Genomic DNA, 25593 nt, shown 5'->3' with positions numbered 1-25593 from the left:
AGAGACGAAGTGCAGATCCAGGGAAGCTTGGACGAGTTGTAGGAAACCAGATGTGAAGGCAGGAGTGAGCTGGGTTGGGACAGGGTAAACAGGTCTGGAGGGGAATCCAAGGGAGTGATGAGTTGAATTCAGAACAGGGTAGCAGGGTGGTCAGATGTGGAACAGGAGACAGGAACCAGAGTCAGAGTCAGAGCTGCAAAACTGCAGTGAGAGGAGAAACAGCGTCAGGCAAGGAAATAGGCACAGCAGGATCTTAAATAACAACAAATGGCTAGAAGCATGACTGACTGAACAGATATTACGATCTGGCAGAGTGGAAGTGGCAGGACTGAGTATTTGTAGAGGTCTTGATTATGGAACGGGTTGCAGCTGGTGGGGAACTGCTCTGACTCCAGCACACCTGTCTCCAACCACACAATCACACAATCACACACACAGAGAGAAGAGTGAGTGGAAGAGAACTGGGGGAATGGCTGCAGGTGAAGGAGACACCTGATGTCCACTAGGGGGTGTAGCAGGAGCAGATTTTTTTATTTTACCTTTATTTAACTAGGCAAGTCGGTTAAGAACAAATTCTTATTTTCAATGACGGCCTAGGAACAGTGGGTTAACTGCATGTTCAGGGGCAGAACGGCAGATGTGTACCTTGTCAGCTCGGGGATTTGAACTTGCAACCTTCCGGTTACTAGTCCAACGCTCTAACCACTAGGCTACCCTGCCGCCCCGGGATGACATGTCATCATCAAATATTATAAGAGTTTGCATTGTCTGCTTATATGCCTCCTTTATTTATCCTACTGTTAGTGACTTAGTGAACAGGGATAATACTGTAAGAACGGCCCATGTTCTGAATTCTGTTGCTGTACATTTCAAAAGTGCTGAACAAATAGTTATATTGACTACGTCAGCCCGAGCTCACTCATTAATGTCTTGTTCGAAATTACGGATTGCCTCTTGTCTGCTCGTCGCTGCTCGTATAATCTGCTCGTATGCCATAGTTTGTATATCTCAATTGTCCGTAAAAAAACACATTTGTTTGAGCAAGTCAGCCATATCAGCTATGTTTTTTAAAAGGCAGTAAACAAGGCTGAATTAACTGTTTCACTGCCAGACAAGGCGCCGCTGATAGCCAGGTGTAGTAGTGGTAAGAAGTTGGGACAGCTGTAGGGACTCTTCTGTTGGGACAGCTTTATGTAGGCCTTAACAGTTTGTGGCCACCATCTGTCACCGTTATAGTGCAGTTAATGTATTGTTTAGTGTTGTGTTGTGTAGTGTAGTGGCTTTGCTGGCATGCATTTTTTTCCCAACCAAGATTTACATGCCTAATGGTGGCAGGTAGCGAGACAGGAAGAATTGTCAGTCGGGGCAGACAGCCGTGCGGGCTAGCCGAGTAGTGAGTGTTGGAGAGGACTGGTGGGTGGTGGGCGTTATGTGGCGGTGGCAATAACAGCTGCGGGAGTTGTGCTGGTGGGGCGGTGGAGAATTCATACCCCCTGACTTACTCAACATTTTATTATGTTACAGAATTCAAAATTCATTAAATAGATTTTTTTCTCTCACTTATCTACACATAATACCCCATAATGACAAAGTGAAAACATGTTTTTAAACATGTTTGCAAATGTATTTAAAATCAAGTACAGAAATAATAACATAAATATTCACACCCCTGAGTCAAAACCCATGGGGCAGTGCACAATTGGCCTAGCGTTGTCCGGTTTAGGGAGGGTTTGGCCGGCAGGGATATCCTTGTCTCATCGCCCACTAGTGACTCCTGTGGCGGGCCGGGGCGCAGTGCATGCTGACCAGGTCACTAGGTGTACAGTGTTTCCTCTGACACATTGGTGCAGCTGGCTTCTGGGTTGGATGTGTGCTGTGTTAAGAAGCAGTGCGGCTTGGTTGGGTTCTGTTTCGGAGGATGCATGGCTCTCGACCTTTACATCTCCCGAGTCTGTACGGGAGTTGTAGTGATGAGACAAGACAGTAACTACTGACAATTGGATACCATGAAAAATGGAGTAAAGAAAATATGGAGAGTGGTACTCAGTAATATGTTGGATTGTATTTGCTTCAAACATAAGACTTTGTATTCAGGACAAAAAGTGAATTGCTTTGCCACATTTTTTGCAGTATAACTTTAGTGCCTTGTTACAAACAGGATGTATGTTTTGAAATGTTTTGTTCTGTACAGGCTTCCTTCTTTTCACTCTGTCAATTAGGTTAGTATTGTAGAGTAACTACAATGTTGTTGATCTATCTTCAGTTTTCTATCACAGCTAATAAACCCTGTAACTATTTTAAAGTCACCATTGGCCTCATGGTGAAATCCTTAAGTAGTTTCTTTCCTCTCCGGCAACTGCATTAGGAATAACTCCTATATCTTTGTAGTGACTGGAGGTATTGATACTCCATCCAAAGTGTAATTAATAACTTCACCATGCTCAAAGGGATATTCAATGTCTGGGGTACAGAGATAAGGTAGTCATTCAAAAATTCTGAAAACCCTATTAGTCCATGCATTTTATTATATGACTTGTTAAGCACATTGTTACTTCTGAACTTATTTAGGCTTGCCGTAACAAAGGGATTGAATACTTATTGACTCAAGACGTTTCAATTTTACATTTTTTATCATTTGTAAAAATTTTGAACCACAAAATTCCCCTTTATTAAAGTTATGGGGTATTGTGTGTAGACAAAAAAATCTAAATGTAATCCATTTTAAACTCCGGCTGTAAGAAAACAAAATGTAGAAGAAGTCAAGGGGTGTGAATACTTTCTGAAGGCACAAAAGGGAGAGGGAGGGTTACACACATATACTCGAACACACACCACCCTTGGTGATATCAACAGTGTTCCTCTCAGCTTAGCTCTGTCCATCGCAGGGGGAGTGAGATAGAGTTATAGCTGCCTGAGGGGTGTGTGTGTGTGTGCCTCCATGCATGTGTAAGAAAGTGTGTGTACCTGCGGTAGTAAATAGGACATAGAGGAACAGCCCTCAGGAGTGTGAGGGAGGCGCTTCATGAGAATAAACCATATCTCTATGTTCCAACCTCAGAGAGAGAGAGATGAAACGCCTCCTGCTGGGAGTTTATACAGCATGTGTGTTTTTACAGATATACTGCAATGCCTATTTTTAGAACACTTGTGGGAGTTCATGTGCTTCTTGAATGAGACCAATAAACTGGGTAGTTTCAGTCCCGACCACATTACCAGCAATGTAATTAATATGTGTAGCAACTACAACGATCGCAAACTGTAGTTGGTTATCAAGAGTTGGCCCACTGGAGTTGATAGAATAGGCGTTCATTGAATAGGGATTCATTGTCTGAAGTTCTACTGACATCAGATACTCTAGGCTGTCTAATCAAATCTGCATTGCTGTATTTGCAACCCAACCTCCAAAGGATTACAGAATGTGCACAGGCGAGAGAAAACATTCTCTGCCTGTATCTGTGTCAGGCGTTGGTTTGTTTGTGTGTATCAGAGCAGTCTGACTGCTAAGTCCTGACAATTCTTGACAGCTAGGCCTGACAGACTGTCCACATTTCACTCTGATATGTACACACTTCACTCAATCTCTCTTTCTCTCTGCCCCCCCCCACTTCCTCACTTTGTCTCCCTCTCTCTCTCACCTCCTGCACTGTCTCTCTGTGGTTACAGTGATCTGACAGTGATGCCGTGTGGAGGTCCATCCCTCTCTCTGCGCCCCTTTTTATCCTGTGAGGCCCATGTGACCTAGCCATCGCCCAAACACAGGGGCCCGTGCCCGCCGCCGCTGGCACCCACCCATGAATCCCAGCCCTGACCGCGGCAAAGAGTGCCTCCCCCCAAAGAAGAGGGAGTTCCGGGATGGCTCGGCCAACCAGCACCCCCCCCTGGACGAGTTCAAACCACCCGCCACGCCCCCCAGGAGCCGGCCCTCAAGCAGCTCAGGGAGGGGGGAGGGGGGCAGGGGGAGCAGCGAAGAGGCTTTGACGAACCGCCACAGCCTGTTACCCTCTATCCCACCACCCCTCCCATCCCCGTGTATCCCCCTCCCTTTGCCATGGCACCTGGCCTACCCCTCCTCCGTCCCTTTTCTCTCCCTCAAAGACCAGGTAGGGAAGAGGGATTATCTTCTCCCTACCCCCTTCCCCCATCACTCCAGGTGTCTCCAAGGTGAAATCCTGCCACCATCCCCCTCCTCATCCTCTTCCTCCTTTAAGAGCCCCTTCCCCACTGAATCAAGAGACATGTGGTCCTATTTCAACACAGGCCGAAGGGACTACAGCTCCTCTCTTTTCTCCCCCTCTCACCTGTTCAGCCAGCCCTCCCTCTACCCCCTAGACCACTCCCTGACTGAGGGCAGACACAGGTACCTGGGCAAGAGGCCCAACGGGCTGGACGTGCCAGGCAGCAGGACTGCCTCTGCCTCTAGGGTGGCACTCCCCTCAGGAGAGTACAAGAACGAACCCAGCGGCAGTGCCAGGCTGTGCGGCAGCCCCCACGGTTCCCATGCCAACGGGAGACGGAGACACCAGGAGGTTCCCACAGGGCGTTTCGAGCAGTTTGCAGGTTTCCGAGATTTCCAAGCGACACTGGAGGGCCCTGACTCACATTCCTCTCTGCAGGACAGGGATCCCTGTGGGACGCCAAAGGCTGGGATTTCCACCCTGATCCCCACTAGTCCCCAGCCCCATGGGGCAGACACCCGGGCAGGGAGAGGGGAGCTACTGGACCCCCTGGGGGGCTCTGTGGCGGAGGCTCATGTCCACTGCTCCCTGGCTTCTGTTTACTCCACCCTGCAGCCCAGCCAGCTCAGTACCCAGGCCCAGGCTCAGCGCTACCCGCTGTACAGCCCCTCATGCAGCTCTCTGTATGGCCTGCACACCATGAGGAACTCACAGCACTCAACCCAGGGGCAGCCCAACAGCCACAGCACAGAAGAGAAAGACAGAGAACGAGACAGACAACAAGAACAAGAGCGAGAAAGAGAGCCTGAAGGAGACAGAGACATCAGAGAGATAGACAATAAAAGAGGTGGAAATAAAGACAGCAGAGAGCTTTCTCCTGGGCAGCAGTACTCGCGTCCCCTTGCCTCCCCCTTCCTTCCCCACAAGACCGCCTCACCCTCTGCCCCCCACCACATCCCCCCAGCGCTCCTACCTCACTTTGCCAAGGGTTCTCTGATTGAGCTGGTGGGGGGTCGTTTGAAGCGTGTGGAAGAGCTGAGGACGGAGGACTTCCTGAGGAGTGCTGACACCTCCCCAGAGTTCCACCTCAGCACCTGCACCGTGCTGCTCATCGGCCCCAGCAACACACACGGCTTCAACCACCTGCAGGTCCTTCTCACAGACAGCAACACTCAGGTCAGGGGCTCATCGATCCTCTATATTTCTATCTGAGTCACTGCTAGACAATAAATTACATGTATTTATAAAAGGCACTAGAAAAGCAAACGTTTTTAATCTGCTCTATTCACGTAATGTAAACGTGACAAATTTCCTTTCAACAACAGTTGAAATCATTAATTGAAATTCCTATCCTTAGTAAAAACTATGTAGATGCCAGCACAGTTGTGAATATGTTGTTGTTCTGTGCATGTAGGAGTTACTGACTGTTCTGGTGGAGTACCCGTTCTTCGTGCGTGACCGCGGCTGGTCTTCCTGCTGTCCCCAGAGAACCGCTCAGCTCTACGGCCTGACCTGCCGCCAGCTCAGCGAGGGAGACATCTGCTTGGCCCTCACCCCCTTACACACACACACAGTCCCCCGGGGCCACAGGACACACACCCAGGCCAGGGCCAGCACACACAGGGAGGATATGCCCCCTCCTCTCCCTCCTCCTCCTCTTCCTCATCCCTCCCCTGCTCTTGTCCCTCCTCCTCTCCCTCCTCCCCCTGTAGACCCCCCCACCCAGGAGCAGCCACGCCCACGCAAGAGGCGATGGTCAGCCCCCGACCTCCTTCCTCCCACCGGAACTACTGGAATTGACAAGACCACCAATTTACCTCACGGCTCCAAGCAGAGGAAGTGGCAGTAGAGCGCACATGCAAGCACAAATACACCCTCCTTGTGTGAGAGCACGAGGCAGGGTTGCAGGGAAGGACATAGAACAGGCAACTTTAAGGGTGTCCACACTGCTGCACAAAGCATGAGCCCATACCCCTCTTTCCCATCTCCCAATCTCTGCTTAACACACCTCAGACAGGGGCAACAGTCTGAGGGGCAGCAGTCTGAGGGGCAGCAGTCTGAGGGGCAGCAGTCTGAGGGGCAGCAGTCTGAGGACAAGAAGTCTGAGGGGCAGCAGTCTGAGGGACAGCAGTCTGAGGGGCAGCAGTCTGAGGGGCAGCAGTCTGAGGGGCAGCAGTCTGAGGGGCAGCGGTCTGAGGGGCAGCAGTCTGAGGGGCAGCAGTCTGAGGGGCAGCAGTCTGAGGGGCAGCAGTCTGAGGGGCAGCGGTCTGAGGGGCAGCAGTCTGAGGGGCAGTGGTCTGAGGGGCAGCAGTCTGAGGACAAGCAGTCTGAGGGGCAGCAGTCTGAGGGGCAGCAGTCTGAGGGGCAGCAGTCTGAGGGGCAGCGGTCTGAGGGGCAGCAGTCTGAGGGGCAGTGGTCTGAGGGGCAGCAGTCTGAGGACAAGCAGTCTGAGGGGCAGCAGTCTGAGGGGCAGCGGTCTGAGGGGCAGCAGTCTGAGGACAAGCAGTCTGAGGTGTAGCAGTCTGAGGGGCAGCAGTCTGAGGACAAGCAGTCTGAGGGGCAGCAGTCTGAGGGGCAGCAGTCTGAGGACAAGCAGTCTGAGGTGTAGCAGTCTGAGGGGCAGCAGTCTGAGGGGCAGCAGTCTGAGGGGCAGCAGTCTGAGGGGCAGCAGTCTGAGGACAAGCAGTCTGAGGTGCAGCAGTCTGAGGGGCAGCAGTCTGAGGGGCAGCAGTCTGAGGACAAGCAGTCTGAGGGGCAGCAGTCTGAGGGGCAGCAGTGCAGTCTGAGGGGCAGCGGTCTGAGGGGCAGCGGTCTGAGGGGCAGCAGTCTGAGGGGCAGCGGTCTGAGGGGCAGCGGTCTGAGGGGCAGCGGTCTGAGGGGTAGCGGTCTGAGGGGCAGCGGTCTGAGGGGTAGCGGTCTGAGGGGCAGCGGTCTGAGGGGCAGCGGTCTGAGGGGCAGCGGTCTGAGGGGCAGCGGTCTGAGGGGCAGCGGTCTGAGGGGTAGCAGTCTGAGGGGCAGCAGTCTGAGGGGCAGCGGTCTGAGGGGCAGCAGTCTGAGGGGCAGCAGTGCAGTCTGAGGGGCAGCGGTCTGAGGGGCAGCAGTCTGAGGGGCAGCGGTCTGAGGGGCAGCGGTCTGAGGGGCAGCGGTCTGAGGGGCAGCGGTCTGAGGGGTAGCAGTCTGAGGGGCAGCAGTCTGAGGGGCAGCAGTCTGAGGGGCAGCAGTCTGAGGGGCAGCAGTCTGAGGGGCAGCAGTGCAGTCTGAGGGGCAGCAGTCTGAGGGGCAGCGGTCTGAGGGGCAGCGGTCTGAGGGGCAGCAGTCTGAGGGGCAGCAGTCTGAGGACAAGCAGTCTGAGGGGCAGCAGTCTGAGGGGCAGCAGTCTGAGGGGCAGCAGTACAATCTGAGGTGTAGCAGTCTGAGGGGCAGCAGTCTGAGGGGCAGCAGTCTGAGGGGCAGCAGTCTGAGGACAAGCAGTCTGAGGGGCAGCAGTCTGAGGGGCAGCAGTACAGTCTGAGGGGCAGCAGTCTGAGGGGCAGCAGTCTGAGGGGCAGCAGTCTGAGGACAAGCAGTCTGAGGGGCAGCAGTCTGAGGGGCAGCAGTCTGAGGGGCAGCAGTCTGAGGGGCAGCAGTCTGAGGGGCAGCAGTCTGAGGACAAGCGGTCTGAGGACAAGCGGTCTGAGGGGCAGCGGTCTGAGGGGCAGCGGTCTGAGGACAAGCGGTCTGAGGGGCAGCGGTCTGAGGGGCAGCAGTCTGAGGGGCAGCAGTCTGAGGACAAGCAGTCTGAGGTGCAGCAGTCTGAGGGGCAGCAGTCTGAGGGGCAGCAGTCTGAGGACAAGCAGTCTGAGGGGCAGCAGTCTGAGGGGCAGCAGTGCAGTCTGAGGGGCAGCGGTCTGAGGGGCAGCGGTCTGAGGGGCAGCAGTCTGAGGGGCAGCGGTCTGAGGGGTAGCGGTCTGAGGGGTAGCAGTCTGAGGGGTAGCGGTCTGAGGGGTAGCGGTCTGAGGGGTAGCAGTCTGAGGGGCAGCAGTCTGAGGGGCAGCGGTCTGAGGGGCAGCAGTCTGAGGGGCAGCGGTCTGAGGGGCAGCGGTCTGAGGGGCAGCGGTCTGAGGGGTAGCGGTCTGAGGGGCAGCGGTCTGAGGGGTAGCGGTCTGAGGGGCAGCGGTCTGAGGGGCAGCGGTCTGAGGGGCAGCGGTCTGAGGGGCAGCGGTCTGAGGGGCAGCGGTCTGAGGGGTAGCGGTCTGAGGGGTAGCAGTCTGAGGGGCAGCAGTCTGAGGGGCAGCGGTCTGAGGGGCAGCAGTCTGAGGGGCAGCAGTGCAGTCTGAGGGGCAGCGGTCTGAGGGGCAGCAGTCTGAGGGGCAGCGGTCTGAGGGGCAGCGGTCTGAGGGGCAGCGGTCTGAGGGGCAGCGGTCTGAGGGGTAGCAGTCTGAGGGGCAGCAGTCTGAGGGGCAGCAGTCTGAGGGGCAGCAGTCTGAGGGGCAGCAGTCTGAGGGGCAGCAGTGCAGTCTGAGGGGCAGCAGTCTGAGGGGCAGCGGTCTGAGGGGCAGCGGTCTGAGGGGCAGCAGTCTGAGGGGCAGCAGTCTGAGGACAAGCAGTCTGAGGGGCAGCAGTCTGAGGGGCAGCAGTCTGAGGGGCAGCAGTACAGTCTGAGGTGTAGCAGTCTGAGGGGCAGCAGTCTGAGGGGCAGCAGTCTGAGGGGCAGCAGTCTGAGGACAAGCAGTCTGAGGGGCAGCAGTCTGAGGGGCAGCAGTACAGTCTGAGGGGCAGCAGTCTGAGGGGCAGCAGTCTGAGGGGCAGCAGTCTGAGGACAAGCAGTCTGAGGGGCAGCAGTCTGAGGGGCAGCAGTCTGAGGGGCAGCAGTCTGAGGGGCAGCAGTCTGAGGGGCAGCAGTCTGAGGACAAGCAGTCTGAGGGGCAGCAGTCTGAGGGGCAGCAGTCTGAGGGGCAGCAGTCTGAGGACAAGCAGTCTGAGGGGCAGCAGTCTGAGGGGCAGCAGTACAGTCTGAGGGGCAGCAGTCTGAGGGGCAGCAGTCTGAGGGGCAGCAGTCTGAGGACAAGCAGTCTGAGGGGCAGCAGTCTGAGGGGCAGCAGTCTGAGGGGCAGCAGTCTGAGGGGCAGCAGTCTGAGGGGCAGCGGTCTGAGGGGCAGCGGTCTGAGGACAAGCGGTCTGAGGGGCAGCGGTCTGAGGGGCAGCGGTCTGAGGGGCAGCGGTCTGAGGGGCAGCGGTCTGAGGGGCAGCAGTCTGAGGGGCAGCAGTCTGAGGGGCAGCGGTCTGAGGGGCAGCGGTCTGAGGGGCAGCAGTCTGAGGGGCAGCAGTCTGAGGGGCAGCAGTCTGAGGGGCAGCGGTCTGAGGGGCAGCGGTCTGAGGACAAGCGGTCTGAGGGGCAGCGGTCTGAGGGGCAGCGGTCTGAGGGGCAGCGGTCTGAGGGGCAGCGGTCTGAGGGGCAGCGGTCTGAGGGGCAGCGGTCTGAGGGGCAGCGGTCTGAGGGGCAGCAGTCTGAGGGGCAGCAGTCTGAGGGGCAGCGGTCTGAGGGGCAGCGGTCTGAGGGGCAGCAGTCTGAGGGGCAGCAGTCTGAGGGGCAGCGGTCTGAGGGGCAGCGGTCTGAGGGGTAGCAGTCTGAGGGGCAGCAGTCTGAGGGGTAGCGGTCTGAGGGGCAGCGGTCTGAGGGGCAGCGGTCTGAGGGGTAGCGGTCTGAGGGGCAGCGGTCTGAGGGGCAGCAGTCTGAGGGGTAGCGGTCTGAGGGGCAGCGGTCTGAGGGGCAGCGGTCTGAGGGGTAGCGGTCTGAGGGGCAGCGGTCTGAGGGGCAGCAGTCTGAGCTTCACATTGACAGTATGAGATGTTTAGTGAGAATCAAGCACTTGAGAATGAAGCACCCTTACATACTGACTTACATACTGTGTTTTCTGCAGGATATGGATTTTCAATCAGTGTGAAAGTAAACTGTATTAAAGAAGTCTATCACAGATACTGTATATACACTGCCCTCTGGAATTATTGGGAAAGCGACAATTTTGTTGTTGTTTTGGCTCTGTACTCCAGCACCTTGTATGTACAATGATACAATGACTATGAGGTTAAAGTGCAGACTGCCGCTTTAATTTGAGAGCATTTTAATCCATACCAGGTGAACCGTTTAGAAATTACAGTGCTTTTTTTTTACATAGTCCCCCCATTTTAGGGGACCAAAAGTATATATTCACTTATGCATTAATGTTGTCAAAAGTTTAGTATTTGGTCCCATACTCCTTGCACGCATCAAGCTTGTGACTCTACAAATTTGTTGGCTGCATTAGCTGTTTGTGCCCAGTAGAAATGAATGTTAAATAATGTATTGTGTAATTTTGGAGTTACTAAGAAGAGAATGTTTCTGAACAATTCTACATTCATGTGGATGCTAACATGATTACAGGTAGTCCTGTATGAATCGTGAATAATGATGAGTGACGCACAAATATCATACCCCCAAGACATGCTAACCTCTCACTATTACAATAACTGAGGTGGTTAGCATTTTATATCATACCCCCAAGACATGCTAACCTCTCACTATTACAATAACAGAGGTTAGCATTTTATATCATACCCCCAAGACATGCTAACCTCTCACTATTACAATAACTGAGGAGGTTAGCATTTTATACCATTCCCCCAAGACATGCTAATCTCTCACTATTACAATAACAGAGGTTAGCATTTTATATCATACCCCCAAGACATGCTAACCTCTCACTATTACAACAACTGAGGAGGTTAGCATTTTATATCATACCCCCAAGACATGCTAACCTCTCACTATTACAATAACAGAGGAGGTTAGCATTTTATATCATACCCCCAAGACATGCTAACCTCTCACTATTACAATAACTCAGGAGGTTAGCATTTTATACCATTCCCCCAAGACATGCTAATCTCTCACTATTACAATAACAGAGGAGGTTAGCATTTTATATCATACCCCCAAGACATGCTAACCTCTCACTATTACAATAACTGAGGAGGTTAGCATTTTATATCATACCCCCAAGACATGCTAACCTCTCACTATTACAATAACTGAGGAGGTTAGCATTTTATATCATACCCCCAAGACATGCTAATCTCTCACTATTACAATAACTGAGGAGGTTAGCATTTTATATCATACCCCCAAGACATGCTAACCTCTCACTATTACAATAACAGAGGAGGTTAGCATTTTATTTCTATTGATTTTTTAAGTCACAAACTTGATGTACTCATTGCTTGTTAGGAATATGGGACCAAATAATAACTTTTGACTACTTTAATACACATATAAGTGAATTTGTCCCAATACTTTTGGTCCCCTATACGTCATTTCTATAAGGTTCACCTGATATGGATGAAAATACTCTCAGATTAAAGCTGGCAGACTGCACTTACCTCATAGTCATTGTATAATTTCACATCCAAAGTTCTGGAGTACAGAGCCCCAAAAAATGACTATCTATTACATTACAGATGTTCTATGCTAAACCGATTTAATGCAACCTCTCTGATTCTCACTTTCGCAATGTGTTCTCAGTTTTAAATCTTCTAGCTTCTTCTGAGCCGAAGTCTGTCAGCCGGTCGGTCGGTGGACCTGGGCAGGCAAGGTGAATGAAAGTATCAGCAACACTTTGCCTTTTTTACTATTCTCGTTATCGGGGGGTCATGTCAATCCGCTTGTTTGCCAAGGCATTGCCCTTGTTCTTAACAATGTCTCAGCAAAGGGAAAAACACTCATGAAAACTTTGTGACAGACAGTCCCCTCCCACACAGACGGGTCTGTGTCACCTCGCCTCCAAACAGTGTTTTTCCATTAAAAGAAAAAAAAGAAAAAAAAGGCTAGATAGAGGGAGAGTAATGGTGCTAATAACAGGTTTGAACACGATGCTTTGTGAACAGACATTTGACCCCTAGGTACTGTAGGGTGGCAGGTAGCCTAGCAGTTAGAGCGTTGAGCCAGGACCTGAAAGGTTCGAAAGTCGCTGGTTGGAATACCCGAGCCGTTAAGGTGAAAAATCTGTCAGTGTGCCCTTAACCCTAATTCTCTCCAGGGGCGCTGTACTACTATGGTTGACCCTGTAAAACACATTTCACTGCACCTACTTGGTGTATGTGAACATATTTATTTATTTTACTGTACTCTGTACCCCTTCTGTCCCCCTTTCTTTTCTCCATGTACTGTATGTGTTGGAGCGCAGGGAAAAATGATTGAAAGTATTTTAAAGCTCAGATACGGGTATCTTTTTCAGCACACTCTTTCACTTTAGTTTTTTAACTTTTTTTTGTCCATTTGTTAGTTTTTTTCTTTGTAAATGTTATAGCTATAAAAACATATATATATTTTTTAAATTGTGTGTCTGTTATATAATGTTTGCTAGAAATAATAATATTAAAAAAGCTTTATAGATTTATACTGAATGAGGTGAATTTCTTCCCATATAACATGTTGATTTGCTTCATGTCATTGGAAAGAGAGAATATCCAATTCTCCCATATTATGGTATATCATTATAATTCCATCTTTCCTCGAGACCCATCGTAATCAAAACATTGCCATTATGGGAGCAGTCAAGCAGGGGGTTGAAACCAAAATCATTTTCCAATTGTTTGGTTCTGAACAGAACCATTCTTTTTTCTGAACAGAACCTTTATAGATCACTTTCGTTCATGATTCTTTTCCAGGTTTCAGTTCTGTTCCCTGAACCGGTTCTTACCCCTGGTGTGCACTAATACTACTAATAATTGATGTCACAGCCAACACTTTAGTTATAACACGACAAGAGAAAAGTTTTTATTTAAATTATTTTTTTATGATTAATTTGATCTATAATCAGGTCTATACATCTGTGACAGGTTCAAACATCACATTATGGACATGAAACCATTTATATGTTTACTAGACTGGCTGTACGTACAGTGTATTCAGAAAGTATTCAGACCCCTTGACTTTTTGCACATTTTGTTACGTTACAGCCTTATTAAAATATGTATTACATCTATTTTTCTCGTCAATCTACACACAATATCCCATAACGAGAATGCAAAAACAGTTTTTTAGAAGTTTTGGCATATTTAAATAAAAACAGAAATGTCACATTTACATAAGTATTCAGACCCTTCACTAAGTACTTTGTTGAAGTACCTTTGGCAGCGATTACAGCCTCGAGTCTTCTTGGGTATGACACCACAAGCTTGGCACACCTGTATTTGGGGAGTTTCTTCCATTATTCTCTGCAGATCCTTTCAAGCTCTGTCAGGTTGGATGGGGAGCTCACTTCACAGCTATTTTCAGGTCTCTCCAGAGATGTTCGATCGGGTTCAAGTCCAGGCTCTGGCTGGGCCACTCAAGGACATTCAGAGACTTGTCCTAAAGCCACTCCTGCATTGTCTTGGCTGTGTGCTTAGGGTAGTTATCCTGATAGAAGGTGAACCTTCGCCCCCAATCTGAGGTCCTGAGTGCTCTGGAGCAGGTTTTCATCAATGGATCTCTCTGTAGTTTGCGCCATTCATCTTTGCCTCATCCTGACTAGTCTCCCAGGCCCTGCGCTGAAAAACCTCTCCACAGAATGATGCTGGCATCACCATGCTTCACCGTAGGGATGGTGCCAAGTTTCCTCCAGACGTGACGCTTAGAATTCAGGCCAAAGAGTTCAATCTTGGTTTCATCAGACTAGAGAATCTTGAATCTCATGGTCTGAGAGTGCTTTAGGTGCCTTTGGCAAACTCCAAGCAGGCTGTCATGTGTCTTTTACTGAGGAGTGGCTTCCGTCGGGCCACTGTACCGTCGGGCCTGATTGGTTGAGTGCAGCAGAGATGGTTGTCCTTCAGGAAGGTTCTCCCATCTCCACAGAGGACCTCTGGAGCTCTGTCTGAGTGACCATCGGGTTCTTGGTCACCTCCCTGACCAAGGCCCTTCTCCCCCGATTGCTCAATTTGGCCAGCTTGGCCAGCTCTAGGAAGAGTCTTGGTGGTTCCAAACTTCTTCCATTTAATAATGATGGAGGCCACTTTTTTGTTCTTGGGGACCTTCAATGCTGCAGAACGTTTTTGGTACCCTTCCCCAGATCTGTGCCTCGACACGATCCTGTCTTGGAGCTCTCTAAATTCCTTTGACCTCATGGCTTGGTTTTTGCTCTGGCATGCACTGTCAACTGTGAGATCTTATATTGACAGTTGTGTGCCTTTACAAATCATGTCCAATCAGTTAAATGTACCACAGTTGGACTACAGTTCTACAAAATCTCAAGGATGATCAATGGAAACATGATTCCCCTGAGTTCAACTTCAAGTCTCATAGCAAATGGTCTGAATACTTGTGTAAATAAGGTGCTTCTGTCATTATGGGGTATTGTGTTGATGAGGGATAAAAATGATGTTTTACATTTTTTAATAACGCTGTAACGTAACAAAATGTCAAAAAAGTCAAGGGGTCTGAATACTTTCCAAACACAATGTACATTTCTATCACAAGTTGATTATGAGGTAAATGGAAGTTTTTCACATTGTACAAGATACTGTAAAAAAAAATACTTAAACAACACATTGAGAACATAATAACATAATGACAACAGATGTCAAACATTTACTGGCAAAATTATGACTTTCTCTGTAGATTACAGTGCTAGAGGAATGTAACCAATCTCAAATTCATAGACAGCGCTATTGATGTGAGGACTGACCATCCATGATATCAAAATTATAGGTATAACCATGTCTTGAGGCTATACATTGTTTGTTTACATTTACTTTGTTTACAAACATTGCAGTTAAACAAGCTTATATTTTGTTGAACTAACCTCATGAGACATTTAGAAGTTTTATTCTTCAATAATCATTTGCAACATATCCTACTTTTTTCTAGATTTTTTTAATAGATGTAGCAACTGCAGATTATCGATTTAAGAAAACTATGTGAGAAATATCTGCATACTTGCTCCTACCTGTGTCGTATCATATTGTTCTCTGCTCTCTTAAGGTTGAGGTATATGTTGCTTTCCACAGGGCATACAGTAAACCTACACTGACCGTGTCTTGAGCCTCCACTCACCCCTCATCATGGCTGGCTAAGCTGGGACAGGAGGGGCCACCAGGGGGGACTGGTGATGTTCCCCAGGGGTTACTCAGAGGGGTTCCTGGGCTCCTTACCGCTGGGGTAGGGAGTGTGGCTGACCCTCTCCCTCTTCCCCCATGGTCTTGTGTGTGTGAAGGCGTGGTCTCCCCTCTGTCCCCATCCTCAGACACCTATGCAGTAGGTTGACAGCAAACAGGGGCACCACCTGCACACGAAGACACACAGACAGGAAGACATTGTCACTGACTATGACTACGAGGACCTCTGCTGGTAGCTGGAATACCTGCGTTTTACTGCTCGACTGGCAGGGAAAGACCTGGATTACTATATAAGAATATATGATTCAGCAAAGGTGTAGCACAAGAATTCCCTAATCCACAGTGACTCCTGACCCCATCCCATTAACCACCTGTGCAATGATCAGTTTCCTGGTTTTCTGTTGGCTGGCGTCAGGGAACTCCTCACCAAAGCAGAGGTCAATCTCATAGCGAGGTTTGGGTCCCGCCCCTTGGATATAGTCTTGGAGCTCTGTGGAGAGATAAGGGAAGGGATGGAGAGAGAGATAAGGAGAGGAATGGAGAGAGAGAAGGGGAGGGATGGAGAGAGATAATGAGAGGAATGGAGAGAGAGAAGGGGAGGGATGGAGAGAGAGAGAAGGGGAGGGATGGAGAGAGAGAAGGAGATGGAGAGAGAGATAAGGAGAGGAATGGAGAGAGATAATGACAGGAATGGAGAGAGAGAAGGGGAGGGATGGAGAGAGATAAGGGAGGGATGGAGAGAGAGAAGGGGATGGAGAGAGAGAGAAGGGGATGGATGGAGAGAGAGAAGGGGATGGAGAGAGAGAGAGAGAAGGGGGTGGAGAGAGAGATAAGAAGAGGGATGAGAGAAACTAAGGAGAGGAATGGAGAGAGAGAAGGGGATGGAGAGAGAGAGAGAAGGGTAGGGATGGAGAGAGAGAAGGGGATGGAGAGAGAGAGAGAAGGGAAGGGATGGAGAGAGAGAGGGGGGGATGGATGGAGTGAGAGAAGGGGATGGATGGAGAGAGAGAAGGGGAAGGATGGAGAGAGATAAGGAGAGGAATTGAGAGAGAGAAGGGGATGGAGAGAGAGAGGGAAGGGGAGGGATGGAGAGAGAGAGAAGGGGATGGATGGAGAGAGAGAAGGGGAGGGATGGAAAGAGAGATAAGGAGAGGGATGAGAGAAAGATAAGGAGAGGAATGGAGAGAGAAGGGGATGGAGAGAGAGAGGAGGGGAGGGATGGAGAGAGAGAAGGGGATGGAGAGAGAGAAGGGGATGGAGAGAGAGAAGGGGAGGGATGGAGAGAGATAAGGAGAGGAATTGAGAGAGAGAAGGGGATGGAGAGAGAGAGGAAAGGGAGGGATGGAGAGAGAGAGAAGGGGATGGATGGAGAGAGAGAAGGGGAGGGATGGAAAGAGAGATAAGGAGAGGGATGAGAGAAAGATAATGAGAGGAATGGAGAGAGAAGGGGATGGAGAGAGAGGAGGGGAGGGATGGAGAGAGAGAAGGGGATGGAGAGAGAGAAGGGGATGGAGAGAGAGAGAAGGGGAGGGATGGAGAGAGAGAGATAAGGGGATGGATGGAGAGAGAAGGGAGGGATGGAGAGAGATAAGGAGAGGGATAAGAGAAAGATAAGGATAGGAATGGAGAGAGAGAAGGGGATGGAGAGAGAGAGAAGGGGAGGGATGGAGAGAGAGAGAAGGGGATGGATGGAGAGAGAGAAGGGGAGGGATGGAGAGAGAGAAGGGGAGGGATGGAGAGAGATAAGGGGAGGGATGGAGAGAGAGAGAAGGGGATGGATGGAAAGAGAGAAGGGGAGGGATGGAGAGAGAGAAGGGGAGGGATGGAAAGAGAGAAGGAGAGGAATGGAGAGAGAAGGGGATGGAGAGAGTGAGAAGGGGATGGATGGAGAGAGAGAAGGAGAGGAATGGAGAGAGAGAAGGGGATGGAGAGAGAGGGGGATGGAGAGAGAGAGGGAATGGGGGGGATGGAGAGAGAGAGAAGGGGATGGATGGAGAGAGAGAAGGGGAGGGATGGAGAGAGAGAAGGGGAGGGATGAGAGAAAGATAAGGAGAGGAATGGGGGAGATAAGGGGATGAGAGAGAGAAGGAGAGAAGGGGAGGGATGGAGAGCGAGAAGGGGAGGGATGGAGAGAGAGATAAGGAGAGGGATGAGAGAAAGATAAGGAGAGGAAAGGGAGAGGGAGAGACGGGGATGGATGGAAAGAGAGAAGGGGAGGGATGGAGAGAGAGAAGGGGAGGGATGGAAAGAGAGAAGGAGAGGAATGGAGAGAGAAGGGGATGGAGAGAGAGAGAAGGGGATGGATGGAGAGAGAGAGAAGGGGATGGATGGAGAGAGAGAAGGAGAGGAATGGAGAGAGAGAAGGGGATGGAGAGAGAGGGGGATGGGGAGAGAGAGGGAATGGGGGGGATGGAGAGAGAGAGAAGGGGATGGATGGAGAGAGAGAAGGGGAGGGATGGAGAGAGAGAAGGGGAGGGATGAGAGAAAGATAAGGAGAGGAATGGGGGAGATAAGGGGATGGAGAGAGAGAGAGAGAAGGGGAGGGATGGAGAGCGGGAAGGGGAGGGATGGAGAGAGAGATAAGGAGAGGGATGAGAGAAAGATAAGGAGAGGAATGGGAGAGGGAGAGACGGGGATGGAGAGAGAGAAAGAAGGGGAGGGTGTAGAGAGAGAAGGGGAGGGATGGGGAGAGAGATAAGGAGAGGAATGGAGAGAAGGGGAAGGATGGAGAGAGAGAAGGGGAGGGATGGAGAGAGAGAACGGGAGGGATAGAGAGAGATAAGGAGAGGGATGGAGAGAAAGATAAGGAGAGGAATGGAGAGAGAAGGCGGTGGAGAGAGAGAGAGAAGGGGAGGGATGGAGAGAGAGAGAAGGGGATGGATGGAGAGAGAAAAGGGGAGGGATGGAGAGAAAGATAAGGAGAGGGATGAGAGAAAGATAAGAAGAGGAATGGGGGAGAGAAGGGGATGGAGAGTGAGAGAGAAGGGGAGGGATGGAGAGAGAGAAGGGGAGGGATGGAGAGAGCGATAGGGAGAAGGATGAGAGAAAGATAAGGAGAGGAATGGGGGAGAGAAGGGGATGAGAGAGAAAGAAGGGGAGGGTAGAGAGAGAGAAGGGGAGGGACGGGGAGAGAGATAAGGAGAGGAATGGAGAGAAGGGGAAGGATGGAGAGAGATAAGGGGAGGGATGGTGAGAGAGAGAAGGGGAGGGATGGAGAGAGAGATAAGGGGAGGGATGGAGAGAGAGAGAAGGGGAGGGATGGAGAGAGAGAAGGGCAGGGGTGGAGAGAGAGATAAGGAGAGGAACGGAGAGAGAGAAGGGGATGCAGAGAGGGAAGGGGAGGGATGGAGAGAGAAGGGGAGCGATGGAGAGAGATAAGGAGAGGAATGGAGGAACAAAAGGGGAGGGATGGAGAGAGATAAGGAGAGGGATGGAGGAACAAAAGGGGAGGGATGGAGAGAGATAAGGAGAGGAATGGAGGAACAAAAGGGGAGGGATGGAGAGAGATAAGGAGAGGAATAGAGGAACAAAAGGGGAGGGATGGAGAGAGATAAGGAGAGGGATGGAGAGAGATAAGGAAAGGAATGGAGGAACAAAAGGGGAGGGATGGAGAGAGATAAGGAGAGGAATAGAGGAACAAAAGGGGAGGGATGGAGAGAGATAAGGAGAGGAATGGAGGAACAAAGGGGGAGGGATGGAGAGAGATAAGGGGAGGAATGGAGGAACAAAGGGGGAGGGATGGAGAGAGAGAAGGGGAGGAATGGAGGAACAGAAGGGGAGGATTTGAGAGAGATAATGAGAGGGATGGAGAGAGATGTAGAGAGATAGAGAGAGAGAGAAGGAGAGGAATGGAGGGACGGGCGGATAAATGGGGAAGGATGGAGAGAGAGAAGGAGAGGGATGAAGGGACAGAGTGGAGGGATGGAGAGAGATAAAGAGAGTGATGGAGGGACAGAAGGGTAGGGATGGAGAGAGATAAGGAGAGGGATGTAGGGACAGAAGGGTAGGGATGGAGAGAGATAAGGAGAGGGATGGAGGGAGAGAAGGGTAGCGATGTAGAGAGAGAGGGATGGGTAGGGAGCTAGGGTCTCCTTCTCACCATGTCACATCTGTTTGCTACACAAAAGTTGCTTTAGTAAGGCCCCTACCCTTCAGAAATATAGCTGTGTCCAGCAACTTGCAGGTCCTCTCCCTGTCCAGTTTGTTGGGCCTGTCTGTGTGTTGGGCCAGGGGGCCACTCCAGTACACCCTGCCCTGGCAGAACCTCTTGATAAACACCCCGTCTGGAGCAACCCACACCAGGACGCCCCTCTCCAGGTGGGGAAGCAGGCGGCCCATGGCTTCAGCAATGCCCGGGGGATGATGGATGACCCCTGGAGGGGGGAAAGGAACCTGTTGGGCTGTGCAGGGTCCATAGATCCTCTCATTCCCCAGGGGCACCTGACCCTGCAGGAGGAAACAGCCGTCTGGGGTGCTGGTGGTCACATCCACTACTAGCTGGCCCTGATAGAACAGACACACCCGCACACGCAAGTCTGGACACAGAGATAAGCAAACACACACACACAAATTAATCAATCAAGCATCAACCACCCAGGTAGAAGAGAAAACTGCGGAAGTAGTATTTTTTTTGTTCCATTTTTCTGGGAGTGCTGTAGCAGCACCCCTACTTCCCGTGATGTGCCAGCACTACTGAGACCCTCCAGGCTCAAGTTTGAATGATACTGCAGTGTATGGGTTGTCTTACCAGAGATCTGTGGTGTAGGGACGACTATGGAGAGAGGAGCAGAGCCGTCCCTCTGAGGATTCCCTGTGTTGGACCAGTGGTACACATGGTCCCCTGCCAAGCCCTCTAGATGAGAGAGAACGGACACAAATATATCTGACTCAACATTGTTCAGTTATTCAGATACCAGTCACAAGTACATGGAGGATGATACTGACCTCTGGAGTTGACTCTTCCATCCCTGGCCTCTGATTCACTATTGTAGCCAAACTGAGGGGACACACATATTTACAGCAAATGATCTGACTTGTAGAACATTCCGTGCAAATGTGCGAAACTTAATTCATACGTAAAGTTATTGCAACCATTATCCTCTAGATGGCAGAAACTATCCACCTGCTACACAGCATCGAAGAGAAACCCTGCCGTGTTACCTGTGGATGGTGTGTGACAATGTTCCTCAGTGGAACACTGGAGCGGCTGGTCTGGATGATCACCTGACTCTCAGGCTGAGGAGATTCTGAGACAGAGGAGGAATAGAGAGTAAATAATCACACGTTTAACCCATAAAGGGCTCGGAGCTCTCTACACCAGAGCTTCATGAGACTGAACATTGCAGTTACTGGTACCTGAGTCTCTGCCTGTCTCTGGCTCTGCCTGGATGTGGTAGACCTTGTAGGGCTCGGATACATCCAACTGGCTGCGCTCTGGGACTTCTTTGAAGTCTGTGCTCTTGTTGAAGGCACAGCGGAGACGAGTCTTCCAGGTGGTGGGATCTGCCTTGTCCCTCCCCTCCCGATACTTCCCCTTATACACTGCCCACGCCTGGTAGGGAAACACACACACACACACACACACACACACACACACACACACACACACACACACACACACACACACACACACACACACACACACACACACACACACAAAGAAGGATATGAGTGCCAGAAGAGAAACACAGAGTGCTTTAATGGCTGATGAACATAGAAGAGTAACACTTGCACTGATATGCACATGGACATCCAAATCAATGCATTAATTAGGTCTATATCAATATATTGATCATTATATTAAATACAATTGGACTAGACACACTGCCAATCTTCTGTGAATTTTTTTTGATAAAAACGATATACATTCTAACCTTGAATAGTGCTGCATCTTCGTTCAGACTATAGTCCTGTTTTGCCGCGTGTTTCCATGGGATCCTGAACATAGTTTTGTCTTCGTTCTCCCAGGTAAGTCCTGCATACTTTCCGCTGTCTATCTGCGCTATCAGCCACTCTCTCAAACGCATTTTCTTGACCAGCTCCTCCATCTTCAAAATACATATGAAACAAATAGGCCGCCGAACAACAAATCTAAAAGTTGTAGTTGTACGTGTAGACCACAAGTAGACCTAATCACATGATCCCTCTTTGCGCAGACTAGAACATGCTAACAAAATGATTCATCAAAATAAATTGTTATCAAAATAAAAAGTCTATGTTTCAGCACAACGAATATGACCATGGAAATGTCCCCATGAAAGTAATCATCAAGCACTGTAGAAGTGCTCGGGGCGCCTTTTTAAGTGAAAATGAAAGTAAAACGTGGGCAAAAGCAAAGATTATCTATGTGAGAGTACTTTCAGTTTCCGACTGGATTTGTAGGCTACATGTCATAGGCTCATTTAGCGCCCAGAGTGCAGGGAGGTGTGAGATTACAAAAAAATAAAAACATTTTATCCTAAATACATTATTAGAATAAGTAATTTTAGCTTACCTATTCTTTTGTAAAACAAGACATCTCTCCACCTTATAGGCTTACAGTCCGTTCAGGTATGATCAAATATTGCATGCCATTTATAGCATTTCGAAACAACTGATGTAATTGTTCAATATGTAACGTCATCTATTATCAGTTAGCTGTCAGCCTGGTTTATTTTCCTGATGACTGAGTAGCCTAGACAATGTCTTTCCCTTCCTCGTGCGGTGGGTGGAGTTTCATGCACCACAGTAATGTTCTTTCAGGATGAATAGCTAAACATCCGTTTATTTCATGAAGGGTTGTAAAAGTCCCAGGGCCACATAGGCCTACAGATCATTTCATTTCATAAAGCATTAATATGATTGTAGCCCCCATCAAAAGACCTACTAAAAAGACATAAAAAAGGAGGGGAAGATATGTATCACATTATTATGAAGTTATATGTATATATCCTTTATTTAACTAGGCAAGTCAGTTAAGAACAAATTCTTATTTACAATGATGGCCTACCCCGAACAAACCCGGATGATGCTGGGCAATTGTGCGCCGCCCTATGGAACTCCCATTCGCGGCCGGTTGTGATACAGTCTGGAATCGAACCAGGGTCTGTAGTGATGCCTCTTGCACTGAGATGCAGTGCCTTAGACTCCTACACCACGCAGGAGCCCTATATATATATCATAGCTTGGTTGAAAGTAACTGAAAAACATTGAAATACATTTTTAGCAATTAAAGGCTGTCCCATAAGAAATTGTGCCTATCTCTCCTCCCCCAGTCTATGTGGTGAGGTACAGAGATGAGCGGAGTGGAGAGAGTTTGACAGATGAAACAAGGGGATGTCCCCTTCAATCAACACTGGAATAAATGTGTGTCGTTATTAAAGAGGACCCCCTGGGTAGTCATGTTGTTTCCTGCTCTCACCCAGGCAATGCACACTTTCTTAAAAAATGTAGATATGTATGTGATTGTGTGTGTGTGTGTGTTTGTGCGTGTATGCGTGTGTGTGGGTGTGTGTGTGTGTACGTGTTTCTCTGTCTGCTATAGGTTTGGGTTCCTGCTCTTCACCACAGCAGTGACAATGAAGGTTAATTTAGCCTCTGACGCAAAGGGGGAGAAACATCTGGACAGTATTCACATTCTTTTGAGATCGGAAATCACCTTTAAAGGTGCACTCACACTCGCGCACACACACACACACACACACAAACTGATTAGAATTACCTTACGCTAACGCAATCTTCCGCTGGAACAACCAACACACACACGTATGCACGCATGCAGCCACACACACACACACACTCAAAAACACACACACACACTCATAAAAACACACACACATAGTATACTAAAATGACTCCTATTGGCTAAGATCTAACTCACCCACGTACTGAAACCTGATAACAAATTCCATGTGAAAGTGAAAGTTAAGAGGATTGTTCTGGAAAGGCTTTCCAGCTTCTGCTTTTTTTTACTACCAGCAATGAAAAAATAACACGCAGTACTTTCAGTCAGACCAACTGGTAGAAATAGAGTCCATGTCATTGCCTGGCCTACCGAAAGTACAAGAACAAGGACCATATTATAGACAGTACCAGTCAAAAGTTTGGGCACACCTACTCCTTCCAGGGTTTTTCTTTATTTTTACTATTTTCTACATTGTAGAAGAATATTGAAGACATCATAACTATGAAATTACACATATGGAATAATGTAGTAACCAAAAACATTACATTTTAAACAAATCAAAAAAGATGTTATATTTGAGATTGTTCAGAGTAGCCAACCTTTGCCTTGCTGACAGCTTTGCACACTCGTCATATAGAGAGGAAAGACAGTCAATGCAGAACATTTCAAGAACTTTGAAAAATGTTCAAGTGCAGTTGCAAAATAAAGGGCTCCCAATTGGTGCAGCGGTCTAAGCCACATCTCAGTGCTTGAGGCTTCACTACAGACACCCTGGTTCAATCCAGGCTGTTTCACAACCAGTCGTGTTTGGGAGTCCCATAGGGCGGTGTGAAATTTACCTAGCGTCGTCTGGGTTTGGCCTGTGTAGGCTGTCATTGTAAATAAGAATTTGTTCCTAACTGACTTGGCTAGTTAAATAAAGTTTCAATTAAAAAATATATAGATATATGATGAAACTGACTCTCATGAGCACCGCCACAAGAAAGGAAGACCCAGAGTTACCTCTGCTGAAGAGGATAAGTTCATTAGAATTGCGCCTCAGATTGCAGCCCAAATAAATGCTTCACATAGGTCAAGTAACAGACACATCTCAACCTCAACTGTTCAGAGGAGACTGCATGAATCAGGTCTTCATGGTCAAAATGCTGCAAAGAAACTACTACTAAAGGACACCAATAAGAAAAAGACACTTGCTTGGATCAAGAAACACAAGAAATGGACATTTGACCAGTGAAAATCTGTCCTTTGGTCTGATGAGTCCAAATTTGAGATATTTGGTTCCAACCGCCGTGTCTTTGTGAGACGCAGAGTAGGTGAATGGATGATCTCTGCATGTGTGGTTCCCACCATGAAGCCTGGAGGAGGAGTTGTGATGGTGCTTTGCTGGTGACACTGTCAGTGATTTATTTAGAATTCAAGGCACACTTAACCAGCATGGCTATCACAGCATTCTGCAGCGATACGCCATCTTATCTGGTTTGCACTCAGCGGGACTATCCTTTGTTTTTCAAAGGAAAATGACCCAAAACACACTTCCATGCTGTGTAAGGGCTATTTGACCAAGAAGGAGAGTGATGGAGTGCTGCGTCAGATGACCTGGCCTCCACGATCACCCGACCTTAACCCAATTGAGATGGTTTGGGATGAGTTGGACTGCAGAGTGAAGGAAAAGCATCCAACAAGTGCTCAGCATATGTGGGAACTCGTTCAAGGCTGTTCAAAAAGCATTCCTCATGAAGCTGGTTGAGAGAATGCCAATAGCAAAGTTGTCTTCAAGGCAAAGGGTGGCTACATTGAAGAATCTCAAATATAAAATATATTTGGATTTGTTTAACACTTTTTTTGGTTACGACATGATTATTATCCTTGTGACTAGTTTTGATGTCTTCACTATTATTCTACAATGTAGAAAATAGTACAAATCTGGAAAAACTCTTGAATGAGCAGGTGTGTCCAAACTTTTGACTAGTACTGCACATATACAGTTGAAGTCGGAAGTTTACATACATCTTAGCCAACTACATTTAAACTCAGTCAGTTAGGATCACCACTTTATTTTAAGAATGTGAAATAATAATAAAAGTAGTGGGAATGATTTATTTCAGCTTTTATTTCTTTCATCACATTCCCAGTGGGTCAGAAGATTTCATACACTCAATTAGTATCTGGTAACATTGCCTTTAAATTGTTTAACTTGGGTCAAACGTTTCGGGAAGCCTTCCACAAGCTTCCCATAATAAGTTGGGTGAATTTTGGCCAGTTCCTCCTGACAGAGCTGACGTAACTGAGTCTGGGGACAGGGAGCAGGGGGGCAGTAGGGGAGTAAAGGGTGCAGAGAATTGAGGGCCACATTACCACCCTATTGACCCCTGACACCTGTGGTCTGAGCAATGGGGCAGACGTACACCCGAGCTGAAATGGAAATGGTCCATTTCATTTAGTCCGTTTCTCCAGGTTGCTACAGGTTACTAAGTGTAAATATTTTGACCTAGCGGAGACTGACACACTGAAACACTGTCCTGTTTTCCAGCCTCTTGGTTTGAAAGCCTGTTGCCCACACACATACTCTGAGTTTAGGAAGTCTGCGGGTGGCGAGGAGCCCTAATCCCAGCCATCTAATAAACAGGATGCTGGTGAAGTCAGAGG

At 49.1% G+C, this 25593-nt stretch overlaps 2 protein-coding genes across 6 annotated transcripts in view; one reads left to right on the top strand and one right to left on the bottom strand.

Moving 5' to 3' along the window:
* LOC135527531 (ataxin-1-like) overlaps positions 1–6441 on the top strand; it is a 51299-nt gene extending 44858 nt beyond the window's left edge. For both annotated transcript variants that reach the window (XM_064956030.1, XM_064956031.1), the window contains exons 2-3: positions 3664–5351; positions 5590–6441. In XM_064956030.1, coding sequence (XP_064812102.1) covers positions 3792–5351; positions 5590–6024 — 1995 coding nt within the window. In that variant the 5' untranslated portion in view covers positions 3664–3791 and the 3' untranslated portion in view covers positions 6025–6441. The remainder of the gene's footprint in view (positions 1–3663; positions 5352–5589) is intronic.
* Positions 6442–12936: 6495 nt separating this feature from the next.
* LOC135527990 (interferon regulatory factor 4-like) lies at positions 12937–23387 on the bottom strand. Of its 4 annotated transcripts, none has more exons than XM_064956721.1 (10): positions 22984–23387; positions 21778–22461; positions 21158–21331; positions 20640–20835; positions 20445–20530; positions 20229–20280; positions 20032–20136; positions 19433–19819; positions 15656–15774; positions 12937–15451 (listed from the first exon to the last, which is right to left on the bottom strand). In XM_064956721.1, exons 3-10 carry the CDS (start codon positions 21329–21331, stop codon positions 15317–15319), a joined length of 1254 nt encoding a protein of 417 aa, XP_064812793.1. In that variant the 5' UTR covers positions 21778–22461; positions 22984–23387; the 3' UTR covers positions 12937–15316. The 4 variants fall into 4 exon arrangements, with proteins under 4 accessions (XP_064812793.1, XP_064812794.1, XP_064812792.1 ...); XM_064956722.1 differs by having other exon boundaries at positions 23143–23387; XM_064956720.1 differs by having other exon boundaries at positions 21778–23387.
* Positions 23388–25593: the final 2206 nt, after the last annotated feature.

Source organism: Oncorhynchus masou, chromosome 33, assembly GCF_036934945.1.
Source record: "Oncorhynchus masou masou isolate Uvic2021 chromosome 33, UVic_Omas_1.1, whole genome shotgun sequence".
Lineage (NCBI taxonomy): Eukaryota > Metazoa > Chordata > Actinopteri > Salmoniformes > Salmonidae > Oncorhynchus > Oncorhynchus masou.
This window is presented reverse-complemented; position numbering and strand designations above follow the sequence as displayed.